A 15,270-nucleotide genomic window follows, 5' to 3' on the forward strand; every position below is an offset into this window, starting at 1 on the left:
GAGGTGGTCCTAAAGAAGGAGATCCAACACCCCCCTTAGCCTAACATGTACATCTTTTCCACTTCCTTCTTCCATTTGGCTGATAGAACTTCGCGATTGTAGAACCTATATTTTTTTTTTTCCATCGCTTTTCTTCTAGTACGGAATTTCTCATCTACAGCCAAACATGAGTGAAGGGACCAAGCCCGAAACTAGTCAACTTACCAATAAGGAGCTCAAAGAGCTTAAGAAGAAGGAGAAGGCTGCAAAGAGAGCGGCCAAAAAAGAATCCATTGGAATCAAACCTGATGCCCCACAACGCCGTGGTGGTGATAGACCCAAAACTGCTTCTAACATCAAGAAACAAATTAACCAGTCCAAGACCCAATCAGAGACCTTGAAGATCCCTCCATTATTTGGTCATTTAGAAACGAGAGAACAGAGAATTAGCAGTACCCCACCGCAATTGGCTAATATTGTACACCCCTCTATTCTCACTCTTTGTTTAAAGTACAGTACGTTCAAGATCGTGGGATCTACGCATAGGTGCCAAGCAATGCTAGAAGCTTTCAAGGATGTGATTGAATCTTACAAAACCCCAGAGGGTACTTCCTTGTCCAGACATTTAACTGGCCACCTGTCTCATCAAATTGAGTACTTGAAGAGTGCTCGTCCCCTAAGTACTTCTATGGGAAATACTATCCGCTGGTTGAAACAGGAAATTAGTTTGATTTCGATTGACGAGACTGATGAACAGGCCCAACTGATTTTGACCGAAAAAATCGATGTTTATATTAAGGAAAAGATTGAGTATGCTAACATCGCCATCACAGACAGCACTATCCAGCATATTGTGGATGGAAGCACAGTCTTAACATTTGGACACTCACAGGTTCTTTTGCATATATTCAAGCATGTTGCTACGGAGTTAAACCGCAAGTTCAAGTTGGTCATCGTTGATTCCAGACCTTTATTTGAGGGAAAGAAACTTGCCACAGAATTAAGCGGATATCCAAACATATCATGCCAATACATTTTCATAAATTCTCTCTCATCAATCCTTCAAGAACCTGTTGATGTGGTACTGCTGGGAGCGCATGCCATGCTTTCGAATGGAAGACTTTATTCCAGGGTGGGTACTGCTCTTATTGCTATGAGTGCTCACAAGAGAGACATACCTGTATTGGTTTGCTGTCAAAGTATCAAGTTCAGTGACAAAGTGCAATTGGATTCTGTGACCATGAACGAACTCTCTGAAGGTCAAGATCTTTTAACCATGGGATCGAAACCAACAAAAAGAAATGGTTTTGCATTGGAGCAGTTTCTGAAGGAAAAAAGAACGCAAAAAGAAGAAGAATCCAAAGGAAAAAAGAATTCCAACAACAACAACAACAGTAATAGTAACGGTGTCTCGTTGACAAAGCCTGAAGATCCTTTGGCAAACTACAGAGAAATAGACAATGTCACCATATTGAATATCATGTATGATCTGACTCCTCCAGAATACATTCAAAAAGTCATCACTGAAGTAGGTTCTTTGCCCCCGTCCTCAGTTCCAGTAATTTTAAGAGAATACAAAGGTAACAGCAGTAACAGTTAGAGAAGCAAATATATATGTCTATAATTCAGCGCTTGCCATCTACTTTTATTTAAAAACATTTGATACTTTCTTCAATCTACTTCTTGACTTTAAAAGTACCTTCCTATTGTTATCTCTACTGTTCCTTTACTAATTACCTACCCTGTCCGTTTCCATCGGCAGAACTAACGTTCTGGTCCAAAGATGCTTTCCTTTCTTCTGCCAACTTTTCAAGTTGCTCCCACTTGGCTGCTCGCTGAGCATCTTGTTTCTTACGCTCGTGGGATTGTTCCTCGTACAAGGTTGCACATTTCTGATATAACTCAGGGTTAAGTTCCATGAAAAAGTTTATGGCACCGAGGGCCAAGGCAGTAATGGTGTTGTTCCAATTTCCTCCTGAAACATCGCTCTGCTGATTTTGGAACTGGGAAATCAATTGCTGGTGTTGAAGGTTCACATATGAATTGCTCTCATGTTCATAATGACTATCCAGTAGTTCATCGCCGTCTGCGTCGTCCCCCACCTCTACTGTATTGGTGGTGGGAGTAGAGTTAGCAGTGGCCTGATCCTGGGGAATGTTCTGCGAGATAATCTCATACAGGGAAGGGTACAGAATGCTCAGGATGTTTTCATTGTCTTCTGCAATTAGTCCTAAGAATCTGTCTGAATTCCAAAAGCATAGTGCTTTCTCACTGACTTGGAAATGTGGGGATGAGATACACTTTGCCAATTGGGCAAATAGGGGAGTATCAATCTTTAGGAATTCGGATGGTTTCATTATCTCCAAAATGTCCTCAATCTCATTGAGAAACATAACTTCCTTTGGAGAATTGACTTTGGGCCAATACTTAAGAAGGCCATTCACAACATCCTCCGTGAGCTTCTCATCTTTTTCAATAAATTGAACAACGCAATATGCTAACTGTGGATGATATAGGGAAAGTGATCGTGCCTTATGCAAAGGAATCAAGATTCGACATAAAAAATTCTTGTGTTCCTCTTTAAGTGGAAGAGCAAATCCGTTGATAATTGAGCCTAATATTTCAAGTAGTTCAGGAATACCGTTGAATCGCCCAGTCTCATAGATGAATTGGAGAAAGATATTGTTGATAGAACGGCGAATAAAAGCTCGCAATGATAAAAACTTACCATAAATTCGATGGAGTACAGTTTTCAGGCAGTCTCTTTCTTTTGGATCTTCACTGTCGAACAATTCCAACATTGTGAGAACAAATTTATGATCAATGAACTGTTTGGCAATGGTGTGGTTGAAGTCGGGAGACTGGACAAAAGTGAGGAAAAAATCATAGACCGCCTGCATGTGAGGCCACGACAATTCAAAGACGGGTTCATCTTCATCCGGATCATAAATGTCTCCGATGGGATTTACAGGTGGAGGAATAGGTCGGAAAATATTGGTCTTGAACATTGTAACCACATGCTGGTATATTTCTTCAGTGTAAGTAAACTCGTTAGATGCAATGAAATTGGTCAACTCTTGCAACGTCATGGTTTTCAGTTCCTTGTTCGTAAGTTCAGATGATGGATCACTAAAGTCGAACATGACGTTACATTGGTCGACTTTTTCAATGAAAAGATCCAACCGTTCTTCAACGGGGACCTCATGAAAGGTTGGAAGCCGTTTAAATTCCACAGTGCCACTTGATGGCTCAAATCGGGAAGAGTTATGCCTCTTTGGAGTCTTTATTAAATCAATGTCTGTGTGGTGCTGTGGTGATGGATAGTTCTCAAAAGAGTGCAAACTGTGAGGCACCTCTAGTGGATCAGTAATGGGCGCATGTATATCAACTTGGACGCCATTCACGTTTGAATTGCTACTGGGAGGGTCAGTCTGCTGTTGACTTATGGATACAGCAATAGGAGTCTGAACCTTCGGAGTGAGCAATGTGGGAGTCGTAGGAGTCTTCCGTTTATCCTTTTCCTTTTCCTTATCCCTGGAATTCTTCTCTGAGTTTGTAGGCTTCTTGTCTTTGCTACTGGATGAAGATGCACCTCCCGAACTAACTGAAGCATCCTTCTTTTTGCTATTTGAGCTAGTAGACTTTGCTCTTGTTAGTTTCTTGAAGCTTTTCATCATTTTGGATGTACAAATGGTTTAGTAGCCACTAGTATATTGATGACGCTGTGTTGGACTGTTGCAATTGGAACGGTGACGAAAACAGGAACACTTGTTTGATATTCTGGCTGTGTGTATTTTGGTGTCGGGAGAGAATCAGGATTTGATGGGTGAACGACGACGTCAGTGGGCAGAGGCGCTGGGTGGGAGGAATCAGGAATAGTGGTGGACGGAAAAACGAGGGGGGCACTAATCCTAGCGAGCAGAGTAATAGGGAACGAGAGAAAATGGTGAAAAATCACTTGCAGGAGTGATCGGTTTTTTCCGCAGATTATTTGAACTCCTCACTTGACGGCTTACATAAGTATAATTGAATATAGGTCAATCAATTATGGAGTATGGTCGATTAAACAGACACGAGTAATGAATGTGTGATGCAAAAATGTCTAGCTTTGTCTAAGTGTACCGTCCTCTATGACAGGCATATCCTCTAAAACCCCACTGTTCTTGGCAGAGAGATAACAGTTCCAAATGATGCTGATGACATTAACAGCCAGCAAGCGATGCTGAACAGGAAAAACATAAAAGTTTGCCAATTGAAACAGGGGCCAAACTTTCCAATTTGCAAAAAGGGTATCCATGTATTTTTCATCAAGTTTCTGTTTCCATTGCTGGATGGTAAGGCCCTCCATCATTGCCATACAAGAGTAGTATAACGGGATTCCCACCGGGGCCCAGACCAGTTGATCTACCGCTACACGAGCAATTGTATCGCTTACCTTCTGAGACTTTTCAGATTTGAACAGCCTGACTGGCATCCTGATACCGTTTAGAAGTTTGTACCAACGGTCTCCAATGGGCGCAAAGATGATACCGCCATAAACAACAGCTCTAAGTGTCCTTTTATAGTCAAAATTAGACACTCCATCAGAGTACAAAGTCTGAGCCAATACATCTCCGGTTCCAAAAAGAAAGCCTGTGGTGAGGCCGTTGGTGATGATCGGATTTCTCTGCAAAAAATTGTTGTACACTAGCAACATGACAAGGTTTCCTTAAACTGAGTTTTTTCTTTCCTTTATGAACTATCTCTTTTGTAGAATAAGTCTGAAACGGACGTCACTTTCTTGAATGGATTTTAGTGAGTTAGATTATTACGTCAACAAAAGAAAACTGAAAACTGCTTTTCTGATTAGATTGCGATCGGACATTGAGAATCTTCACCAAGCAAGCGATCTGATCCGTTTGCTTTTTCTGATAACAGTTCCGCGAAGTTTTACTCTTCCCATTATTTCGTGTTCCCCGGATACTCATTTTCACATGTCTCCCTCTATCGCAAAACGCATATTCCAGTCATGGACCATCACAAGAATTACTTAAATACATGTGTTTCCACGTTTCCTGTCTTCTTTCCTAACTGTAAGCACTGAATAAAATCCGGCTCGAAGATGAAACCAAGACGCCTATTAAAGCATTATAGAAACCACAGGGACTTGATCCTCAGGTCCTCATATGTGATTGTCCTAGCTTTATCGGTGGTAGAAGGTGGCGGAGGCGACGGAAAGAAAAAGACAAAAAAAACATCTTCAGCAGCCACTCCAAAGCTCAGTTGGAAAAAATATCTTCAATTCATCAGTGATACAATATGCATAGACAGGAAAACGCCCATCCTGTTGGGATCCCAAGTTCTTTTGCTTATTATCAGGGCAGTCATTTCCCTCAAGATTGCATCCCTGGACGGAAAACTGGTTGCAAACTTGGTATCGTCCAAATTCAATAAGTTTTTGAAACTGTTGGTGTTGTGGATGGTAATTGGAATTCCAGCTTCATTTATAAATTCTTCTTTGAATTTCCTTCAACATTATATCAAGCTGATTATCAGAAACAATCTTACCAATAAGCTCATCAACAAATATCTTCCGGTTTCCGGAGATAATACCACTATTTATAAGCTCATGAATTCTGCACAAATTCACGATCCTAATCAACGAGTGACCACGAACATTGAACAGCTCTCTGATTCATTGGCCAAAATATTCCCTCAGCTACTAAAGCCCTCACTGGACGTCTTGTTATGCGCTTATCAGCTATCGAAAACAGCCCCCAACAGCAATACAGCCGAGGGAGTGCTTATCCTAGGACTCGTGGTGCATTTTACCACGATTTTGTTGAAGAAATTCCAGCCCAACTTTACTCGGCTTTCTATCCAGTCAAATGATCTGGAGAACAACTTTCACATTTACCATTCCAAAGTGATAGAGAATAACGAGCAGTTGGCCCTATCAAAATCCTACAACTTGGAATTGAACGTATTGGATAAAGCGTTCTTTGAACTGGCCCTTTTCAAGCGACTTGAATTTAGGAGATTTGCTGTTTACGACACGATGATGACATTCATCGTTAAATACACTTGGGGTGCTGCAGGTCTTTTGCTTTGTTCTCTGCCTATATTTGTCCAATCCCAATTCAAAGAGATCAATGACCACCTAATCAACGAATTCACATCATCCTTTATCACTAACAGAAGACTGTTGTTAACAGGAAGTGATTCTTTAGGTAAGATCATTCAGTCAAAAAAGAACCTTCAAAACTTGCGTGGCTACGTCATGAAAACCTTGGAATTTGAAGAGGAGCTGAACGAAATCAATGCATCCCAAACCGTTGTGAAGTCAGAAAATATAACTTATAATGACACCGAGGAAATTATCTTTGATAACGTCCCTCTTGTCACTCCGTCAGGTCAAACACTTGTCCAGAACCTTAGTTTCCATATCAAAAAAGGGGATCACCTTTTGATAATTGGCCCTAATGGCGCTGGAAAGTCTTCTTTTTTTAGAATCCTTGGTGGATTGTGGCCTGTTGTTCCACCTGGAAAACTTGGCATCCCCAATGAGGATCCTGTCAGAAAGAATTTCTTTTATCTTCCTCAGAAACCATATTTTACCATTGGAACCTTGAAAGAACAGATTGTGTATCCTGATTCTGTTGAAGGCTGCGAGGTAACAGATGAAGAACTATACAAGCTGCTTGAGCTTACTAAATTGGAGTACCTTGCAACAGATTGCGAAGAATTACTACAACATGACATCGATACGTTGACTGCAGATCACGGTAAACCTGATGAACTGAGGCAGCTACCCATGTCACCATTTGATTATGTACGGAACTGGTCTGATCTTCTTTCCATAGGGGAGCAGCAAAGACTGGCATTGTGCCGATTGTATTATCAAAGACCTAAGTTTGCTATTCTGGACGAGTGCACTTCGTCTATTTCGGCAGATTTGGAACAAGATTGTTACAAATATGCCATTGAAGAACTTGGCATAACAGTACTCTCGGTGTGCCATAGAACCACTTTGTGGAAATTTCACTCTCATTTGTTGCAGTTCAAGGTGAAGGATAACATTACTACTACCAGCTTCCACAAATTCAGTCCGGAGGAAAGATTATTGAAACATGAAGAATTGGTTCTATTGGACAGTAAATTGGCCGAGAAGCAGGAATTAGAGCAAAGATTGAAGTTTCTTGAACAGTCAACAAAATCCAGACCGAGAAACAGAAGTATCCTTTACATCAGTGATGATGAAGATGAAGAAATAGATTGAAAGGAAGGTAGGAGGATTCCTTTATTCAGTAACTATGCTTGTGGGAAGAGGGTTTCCGTCTTTATCCGTCCAGGGAAACAAGATGGTTCCAAACCAAAAATGCTGCACCACTGGATGCTTTCCTAGGACTTCGCCGAAATACATCTTGATCATACCCTGATTGATTTTTAACCAAGTTTTCACGTTAGAAATATCGTAAAGTAACGGCGAGTGTTCGTTGAAAGGTCCCTTCTTTATCTTTTTAATAAATGAAATAGAGTTAAAAAACATATTGTTCAGACAGCATCTTTTTACAGTGGAGTTGTTTAAAATACTGGATGGCTTTATTGTGGTCAGTTGTTTATTTTGTAACGTATCAACGAATTGGGAAGATCCTAAAATGTAAGGAAGGTGGAAATGGTCATCCAGACCCCAAACCCCATGAGAACCTGCTGGCTCTAGTTTGTATGTTAAGATCAATGTTCTTATGAGATCCAAGTATTTTGCAAATAGTATAAGAATCTCTGTTCCGTTGAGATCTATAGGCCCAGAAAGACACATCACAGATGAAATGAAAAGAGCAAGAAAAGACAGCTCATGGCCTGTTCCGTAATCTATTCGTGCCCTAGAACCGAATGCATTTATCAGATAGTAGACCGCTTCAGTTTTGTAGCTATCAAAATTGCCGATTGCCACTATGTTCGTTAAATGTATGTCAAGTAGTCTTTCCGCGTCGTTCACCAGATCATCAAACCATTCTCTAAACACAAGATTACCATATCTGGAATGATTTTCCACGGGAGGATGTAGTTCGATCTTACTCCTGATCTCTTCAAGTATCTTCAAGAAAGCAATCACCAATTTGTTAGCGACGTACTTCTCAACTATCTGGTCGGTTGTATACAATGCATTCTGAAATTGATTCTCATGTGTCTGGTCATCTTGATAATTAACTAAGTGGTATTCTAACACCCCAGGAGGAACTTGTTTTCCGGAACACAATTGACAGAGTTTGAATAAACCAATGCTTATACGCTCAAAAGCTACAGATTTTTGAAAAACTTGAATGTCTGGTTCGATGTTTATTTTCTTTGTTGGCGCTGTTGCAGATCGCTTGAAATCTATTCTTGGGAACTCATTCATATTATTCGTCTCCCTTATAAGCAGCGGTACTATATCTAGGATAGGACAAAAGCGCTTAGATAATCATACAGAAGCCATATCTATAAATTTTTCAGATTACATAATCCAGGGTAAGAGTGCCACCATCGCTAGGGTGATCCAGTTGTTTGATGAGCCTACTAAGACAGCAGCTCCTTCACTTGATGAAGAATACAATCCGGAAGAAGCAGAGCTCAATGTGGTTGCTAGAGTATCCTCTTCAAGGTCGAAAATCCAACTCTGCTGCACTGATGCCTCAATCTGAGAAGAAAAGTCAGTGTAATTAGAAAGAAAGACAGTAATGGTTCCATCGCTTCCAAATACGACACCTCCACTTTGAGTCTCTTCAGGTGTTCTGAGCATGTAGCCGTTCAAAGTTAGCCCAGTTTGGACTTCGTCTGTTCCTTGAAAGTCATGAATCGTAGAGACAAATTTGTTAGAATCGGTCGAGTTCATAACTTCAAAAATGTCAAACTCTCCACAACCACTAGCCCAACAAGAACATGAAGTATTAGTTGGATATTGAGAAGTCCTAGCAATGCGGGCATTTAGAAGCCATATAGCTGGCATATTGTAATACAGCACGTCATCTTCTGAGTACTTAGACTCTTCTGGGGTTTCAAACTCAAACAGGAACATCTTGGTTGTTCCTGAGAAGCCGTGGAAAGCGGGAATACCATGCCTGTATACACCGCAATCTTTACTCCATCCTGAGCTTTCACAAGTTACGTTGGAGTAGATGATAATCTCTTCATCTGAGTATAACTCGTTATCTGCCTCGAGAACTTCAGAAGAACTAGCACTCGAAATTCCATCAGTTCCAACATAATCTAGTGCTTGGCCCAGGCAGGTTGAATTCTCGCCAACGTTTCCCATAAAGGTGACGTTCTCTGCTGCCTGAGTTTCGGAATTGTAGTATGCTAGCCTCTCCCAGGTAGCATCGTTATTGGTTTCATTCTCAGATAAATAGTAAGCAAACTGTTTCAAGCGCAGTGGTCCCCTCAAGTGGACTGAAAGCTCCTCGTCTAATGGAGAGTTTGGGCCTTCAAAACTGAAGGGAGATTCAGTATTCAGTTTGCACTCACACTTGTCCACGTTTATACTTTCTACGTTGTAGTAAGTTCCTTCATATCCAACGTTGTTGAATGTTAATGCCCCATATTCTCCTGCTTCCTCTTCAGTTGACCTGGCCACCCTTGACAAAAACGATGTACCAGTTCTAGCTCTGCGTTCACCGGTGAGGGCGAGTGCTTCAGTAGTGAACAATAGTAAGGTTAGACTTAATAAGTTCATATGTGTAAGAAAGAAAGTAAGTTTTTTTTTTTCATTTTTCAGGGTTTAGACATTACTTATGTTTAGGACATGGTGACGGGGCTGAGGTGAGATCATGTCACGAGAGGAATTTCAGGAATTTCACACAAGATGCAGCCTTAAAGCACGACCAAAATCAAGACGATTTCTGAAAATTTTACGATAAGATGTCATGGAATTATGGTCGCTCTTAACCTACGCCGTTTCACCCCGCGTTGGAGAAGAAATAAATTATTACAGTTTCTTACTTACTTTTGTCTGACGAGAGAGAGAACAGGACACTTATAGTACAAACGAATTTGTCAGATGGCATTTATGCTTGAAAGAACTTTGGAGTATTGTTCAAAGAGACAAGCTTTCGGTCTTTTCGAACGCCAGATCTAAGCCCCGACTTGCGTCAATTAGATGCACCCACTGCAAACTTTCTCTCTGCTCATCGCAGTCGAGAAAATCATCCTTACATCACTATCGTGCTCATGTAATCTTGTTTACGCACGAAATCTTTCTCTTCGAAATAACAAGCACCAAACAATGAGCAAAGAATGGTCTAATATTCCATTCATTACCCTTTATGATGCAATCGAGGGGAACCAGGCCGAACTTGTAGCCTCTGCTTTGTCCGAGCTTAAGCAGGATCTGACAAATCTCCTGCTTTATCCTCCCAAATCAGACTCTAGCAGGAAATCTCTGGAGTCTGGAAAAGTCAAGTTCACCTCGGGCGATGAGTATGAACTAAACAAAGAATTCATAATCGCCACTGTTCAATTGAGCGACGAACTCAACCTGGATGAGCTAATAGCAGCGGAGATAAATTACAACGTCAGTGTTACAGACGAAGCTCAACTAGTAAACTCTCTCTTCGATGGTGGAAAAGCTTCATTCTATATGAGGCGTAGATTCATATTGCTGATCGTCTCATACTTGACCAATGTGTCAGATTTTGGTTCTCATTTTGTTGCCAAGGAATTGGTTGATAATTTGCTGAAATCCTACGAGGTAATCGAAAGAGAACTAGAATCCATAAAACAATTGGTAGCTAGAACCAAGATCCTAAACGGGAACATAGTTCCAAGAATAATTCAAGACGGTGTTGACTTCAGAAGAAATTTTTTGTTTAAAGAGCATCAACTGTTGGGGGAAATCATTCATGGAGTCGCAAATAATAATTTTTCAACCATCACAACCGATCACTTCAAAACTTTTGTTTCCCGCATTTCTGCCATAGAAGAGAATGATGTCTTCTCGCTATCATACATTCCTATTGTCTTCGACTACTTTAGCCATTTGAACGAGCTTCCAGATTCAGTGGTTGAAGAGCTCCATTCAACTTACTTGAAAGAGTTAGAGAAGGAAAATGTTAGCGTCACCTTGGCATTGGTCGTACTAGTTTTCTTGATATACTTCGTCAATTGGTGTAAAGAAAAGGATTCAGGAACTACAAAATATGAGTTTTCGTCAAGTGTTCAAAACCCCCTGTTGAAATGCATTGAAATAGGAGCTCTGGAAAAGTTTATGGCCATTACGATAATTCTTTCAAGAGTTGATAACAGCACCACATTTTTTGATTTTCAGTCCCTGCTACAGAATCACATACCCGAACTTACGGCACAGCGATTATCGGATGACGAAGGTAGCAAGATAGAAGTGATTCTAGAGGATAATTTCAAGGAGCTTTTAGTCTCAATTTTGAACACTTTTATTCAAGATTTCATTTCCAACGGAGCATTTTTATTAACACATCTAAGAAACACAGAAGAGGATATCCTTTTGGCTAACGAGGACATATTGGAAGATTTAGATACTTTGGCTGAGAATGCTGATCTTGAACGATTCTATCTTTCTGTTTACTATCTTTACTATGATCGCCCAAATATCTGCACGCAGTTTTGGCTAGACAAAGACTCCAATGCGTATGGGTTTTTGAAATGGGCTTCAGTCTGCAACTCGCCTTTGATTAGTTCCACTTACTGCCTGATGTTATCCGGACTATCTTCAGGAGAAGCAAACAGCGTTGAGACATTCAACTTCTTGACTCAACAAAACTCACAGAATATTGTCTCCGGCCCTGGACTTAATTCACGTATTAGTTGGAAAACAATTTATGAGGCACTGAACTATTATAACAAGGCATTACTAGAGAATGGCTCCAACAGTATAACTCCTGGAGTGTTTTCTCAAAATTTTCAAGAATCAGTGATCCCAGAATTAGGAGAAGACTCAGTCATCTTTATTGCCGGATATTTTCAGTTAATCTCATCTATTGCAAACAATAGTGAAATCACCAAGCTAAAATTATTTGAAAATGACTTGCTTAAGATGCTGTTTGAATTTTTGGAGTCTGCTACTCAAATCACCGCTCCTACATTGCTAGTTCTACGCTCATTGATCGGAACAAACATAGAAAGCAGGCATACCATTTGGAGAGCTATCGATAATTGGATTTTTAATTTTCCTATGAATAGGCATTACCTTAGCAGTACGAAGAGTTTTGTGGCTAAGGATGTGTTTTTCTTATCTCTCAGAACATTTGACGAAATTAATGCTTTTGTTGGCCTAATTGAAGCATTGTTAAGACCAGTCCAAACAGAAGACACGACGCTGTTAGATCTGACTTTTCCATTTGATTTGGGGTCAACAACTCGAAAGAATGGAGTATGGTCTTACCTGGAATTCTTTGCTGAGGAATTACTGGTCAATTCCAATAAAGATCTTCTTGCCCCAAAGAGTCGTATCGCACTTCAGACCTCGTTATTAAAATGTTTTAAGCATTGTCTAACGTTTTTCGATAATCAAGTTATTATTAGTGCTCAAGTGTGTGGCCTACAGAATCTCAACTCCATCGTCAAATGCAAGGATTTTTTTAAGTTCATAAGCAACGAACCAGGATCAATTGTTACGTATTACTTGTACGAGAAAAAAGTTTATGATGTTCTCCTCGATATTGCTTCATTGGGAATCGATGAATTAACGGTTAAAAATGAGTCTAGCAAAGAGGCAAAATTACTTTACTTGAGTTTAGAAGTTATTGATCTGTTATTAGAAAAAGAACCATTATATCTTGATGAAGTTGTTCCATTGATGAAGAAATCAAACATGGATCTTGGTACTCGAGGATTGAGTTCTTTTTATGATACATTTTTGTTCAGGCTACCTGTTTTGATTCACATTGGTCTTTATATTGGATCGCAACACTTATCAATCGCAAGAAAATCACTACAAATCCTTAGTAAGATATCACTGTCTCCACAGTTCTCTGCTGGTTCTTCCTTCTCATCCGTGGTGAAAAAGAATCGACTACTTTCTACTTTTGAAACTGTGGACGAATCAATTAGACTCCGCAATTCCATAATTGATCAGTTGGAGAACCCAAATTCTTTGGCATTAAAGATTGAAATTTTAGAATTTCTGAACAACAACTTGAGCTCTGCAGAGTCTACTGTTTCTCATTTTTTTATTGGTTTTGATACCAGAAATTCTTTAGGATTGGGTAATACCCAGGACCTCGGAACTATTGCGTCCACAAGATCGACACTTAAAACCTTAGTATTAATACTGGTAGATACTTTGGAAGTGTTAACAGAAGGCAAGAACATTCCCTACAATGCGATTAGAATCCTGAAATTAATTTTTGATATTGTGTTGCGACTGTTAAAAAATTCCAACACGTCCAGCTTGATTACAGGTTTCCTGAGAAACGATCTGCCTTTCAATTTTTTCAAGAAAATATGTATTTTTGAACCGAAAATTGACGTCCAAACACAATGGGATGGTCTATTGCTCGATCCAGCTCTGTCGCTATCAAACACTTTCATCTGTGAAAGTTACGGAGCAGGCGCATTGCTTGCCTTTATTAGTCAGAGAGCGTTGTTGCTTGAGCTTTTATCGCTTGAGCTGCACAATATAGCGTCCACTGGATCTATTTCTGCAAGAAAGAGCTATGTTGATCCGCTAATTGGATCAAGTGAACTCAATCATGGATTCCCAAGAATCTTGGATTTTTTGGATTTCTTGAACTTGAATCTTGTCAATAAACTGGACCCATTAGATAGTTATTATCGCCGTTTTGACTTTGATTACATTCTGAAAACATTGAAGCTTAAAACGATTACACTAGATGGTGATGAACGCAAGAGCATTTTTGAATTAAATTCGTTGAACCAAATGGTAGAATTGGTTCATTTGGAAGAAGGCGACAAATCTTCATCTACGTTCGAAGAACGACGAAACTATCTGGTTAACTATTTCTCCAACAGCATTTTCTACACTAATTTTAAGGAACAACAATTCAGGACGCTCCATGCATGGGTTACTCTGGTCCAGATTATTGTTAATGAAGGTAATTTAACACACGCGGAAAGATCAAACTTTATCCTGGAAGTATTTCAATCCATTGTGCCCAGAATCAACGATTATATTGACATCGATATTCAGTACACAGAGGAACTAATGACATTGGTGTTACTGTTGGTGGATTCGTATGAAAAGGACCGAAAATCATTTTTCACTAATAATGAGACGAGTGAGACCACAAACTCACTTATTGATTCATCTAGGCTTTATCCTTTGTTTAAGATTTCAATCGACACAATACTAAGTCCGTTGTCCACCGGAATGCTTAGATCCAAAGCCTATGTGTTGATTAGCAAATTCCTCAACTATTCAGAAATTAATAAGGGAGTTTGTACGGAAGCATTGATATCTATTCGGTCACACGATGCAAAACTTTTATCGTTGGTTTGTAATGACTCTATCATGGGCGAAGGTGAACCTCGCATTACTTCTATGCTGTTGCTTGATGCATTAGTAAAGATATCATCGAGATTTGAAAAGAATTCGTTACAAAGCAATTTTGTGATGGACCATATGATTAAAACCAACTTTTTTTTGATGCTGATTCGAAGCATCAAACGAACTGACGAAATATTTGGTTTGTGCTTTTCCAAGAAAGGACCTACAAAAGTCCCTTTGGATGTTCTTCTATACGAGTTAACTGCTTTCAAAACTACGATATACTTCTTGATTCGAGTCGCCAAAACAAAAACAGGAGCACAGCAGCTTGTGAATGGAGACGTCTTTGGGGTGATAAAAGGCTGCAAATTCCTTTCTATTGATCCAGACTTGGGTGTGGAGTTGCAATTGGTGGAAAATCATGATCAGACTGTCAGGCTCCGCCTTTCGCTGGATTCACCATTGAACGTTTCGTCAGCTGTAGGAGACAAAATTTCTTATTTTGAGTTGCTTGTGCCTGTTTTTCAACTCACTTTGGCTGTTGTCATATCTCTAGCAGGTACCAACCAAAATGCAGTCAACCAAGTTCAAGGAGTTATGAAGCATTTCAAAACTTTGGTAGTTGGTGTTCTGAAAAGAGAAGTCCTGATTGAAAAAGAAGCCTCCCAGGCTCCAAATCCAGAAAATTATCAAGGGTTGAAACAGTTATCTTTGCTGTTCACCCAATTAAACAGCATTTTGTAGTTTACGTAACATACCCACCCACCTTATTAATGAACTCTCAGAAACTACATTATAGGCGATTTCGCGGAGTACGAACCCACCCACCAAACTTTACTTTACGAGATCTCCTG

At 39.9% G+C, this 15,270-nt stretch overlaps 7 protein-coding genes across 7 annotated transcripts; 3 read left to right on the forward strand and 4 right to left on the reverse strand.

Moving 5' to 3' along the window:
• Positions 1-166: 166 nt before the first annotated feature.
• Positions 167-1,579, forward strand: PAS_chr2-2_0275 (Delta subunit of the translation initiation factor eIF2B; the record flags this gene model as incomplete). Its single annotated transcript, XM_002491873.1, has 1 exon — positions 167-1,579. The coding sequence occupies one exon, from the start codon at positions 167-169 to the stop codon at positions 1,577-1,579; it is 1,413 nt and encodes a 470-aa protein (XP_002491918.1).
• A 133-nt stretch (positions 1,580-1,712) lies between these two features.
• On the reverse strand, positions 1,713-3,656 carry PAS_chr2-2_0274 (B-type regulatory subunit of protein phosphatase 2A (PP2A); the record flags this gene model as incomplete). Its single annotated transcript, XM_002491874.1, has 1 exon — positions 1,713-3,656. One exon carries the CDS (start codon positions 3,654-3,656, stop codon positions 1,713-1,715), a length of 1,944 nt encoding a protein of 647 aa, XP_002491919.1.
• Positions 3,657-4,081: 425 nt separating this feature from the next.
• PAS_chr2-2_0273 (Protein required for ethanol metabolism) lies at positions 4,082-4,675 on the reverse strand (the record flags this gene model as incomplete). The annotated part of the gene is made up of 1 exon (XM_002491875.1): positions 4,082-4,675. The coding sequence occupies one exon, from the start codon at positions 4,673-4,675 to the stop codon at positions 4,082-4,084; it is 594 nt and encodes a 197-aa protein (XP_002491920.1).
• A 405-nt stretch (positions 4,676-5,080) lies between these two features.
• Positions 5,081-7,237, forward strand: PAS_chr2-2_0272 (Subunit of a heterodimeric peroxisomal ATP-binding cassette transporter complex (Pxa1p-Pxa2p); the record flags this gene model as incomplete). The annotated part of the gene is made up of 1 exon (XM_002491876.1): positions 5,081-7,237. One exon carries the CDS (start codon positions 5,081-5,083, stop codon positions 7,235-7,237), a length of 2,157 nt encoding a protein of 718 aa, XP_002491921.1.
• A 21-nt stretch (positions 7,238-7,258) lies between these two features.
• PAS_chr2-2_0484 (uncharacterized protein) lies at positions 7,259-8,359 on the reverse strand (the record flags this gene model as incomplete). The annotated part of the gene is made up of 1 exon (XM_002491877.1): positions 7,259-8,359. The coding sequence occupies one exon, from the start codon at positions 8,357-8,359 to the stop codon at positions 7,259-7,261; it is 1,101 nt and encodes a 366-aa protein (XP_002491922.1).
• Positions 8,360-8,455: 96 nt separating this feature from the next.
• On the reverse strand, positions 8,456-9,670 carry PAS_chr2-2_0271 (GPI-anchored cell wall protein of unknown function; the record flags this gene model as incomplete). Its single annotated transcript, XM_002491878.1, has 1 exon — positions 8,456-9,670. One exon carries the CDS (start codon positions 9,668-9,670, stop codon positions 8,456-8,458), a length of 1,215 nt encoding a protein of 404 aa, XP_002491923.1.
• Positions 9,671-10,219: 549 nt separating this feature from the next.
• On the forward strand, positions 10,220-15,160 carry PAS_chr2-2_0270 (Essential structural subunit of the nuclear pore complex (NPC); the record flags this gene model as incomplete). The annotated part of the gene is made up of 1 exon (XM_002491879.1): positions 10,220-15,160. One exon carries the CDS (start codon positions 10,220-10,222, stop codon positions 15,158-15,160), a length of 4,941 nt encoding a protein of 1,646 aa, XP_002491924.1.
• Between the last annotated feature and the right edge of the window lie 110 nt (positions 15,161-15,270).

This window comes from Komagataella phaffii, chromosome 2 (assembly GCF_000027005.1).
Source record: "Komagataella phaffii GS115 chromosome 2, complete sequence".
Lineage (NCBI taxonomy): Eukaryota > Fungi > Ascomycota > Pichiomycetes > Pichiales > Pichiaceae > Komagataella > Komagataella phaffii.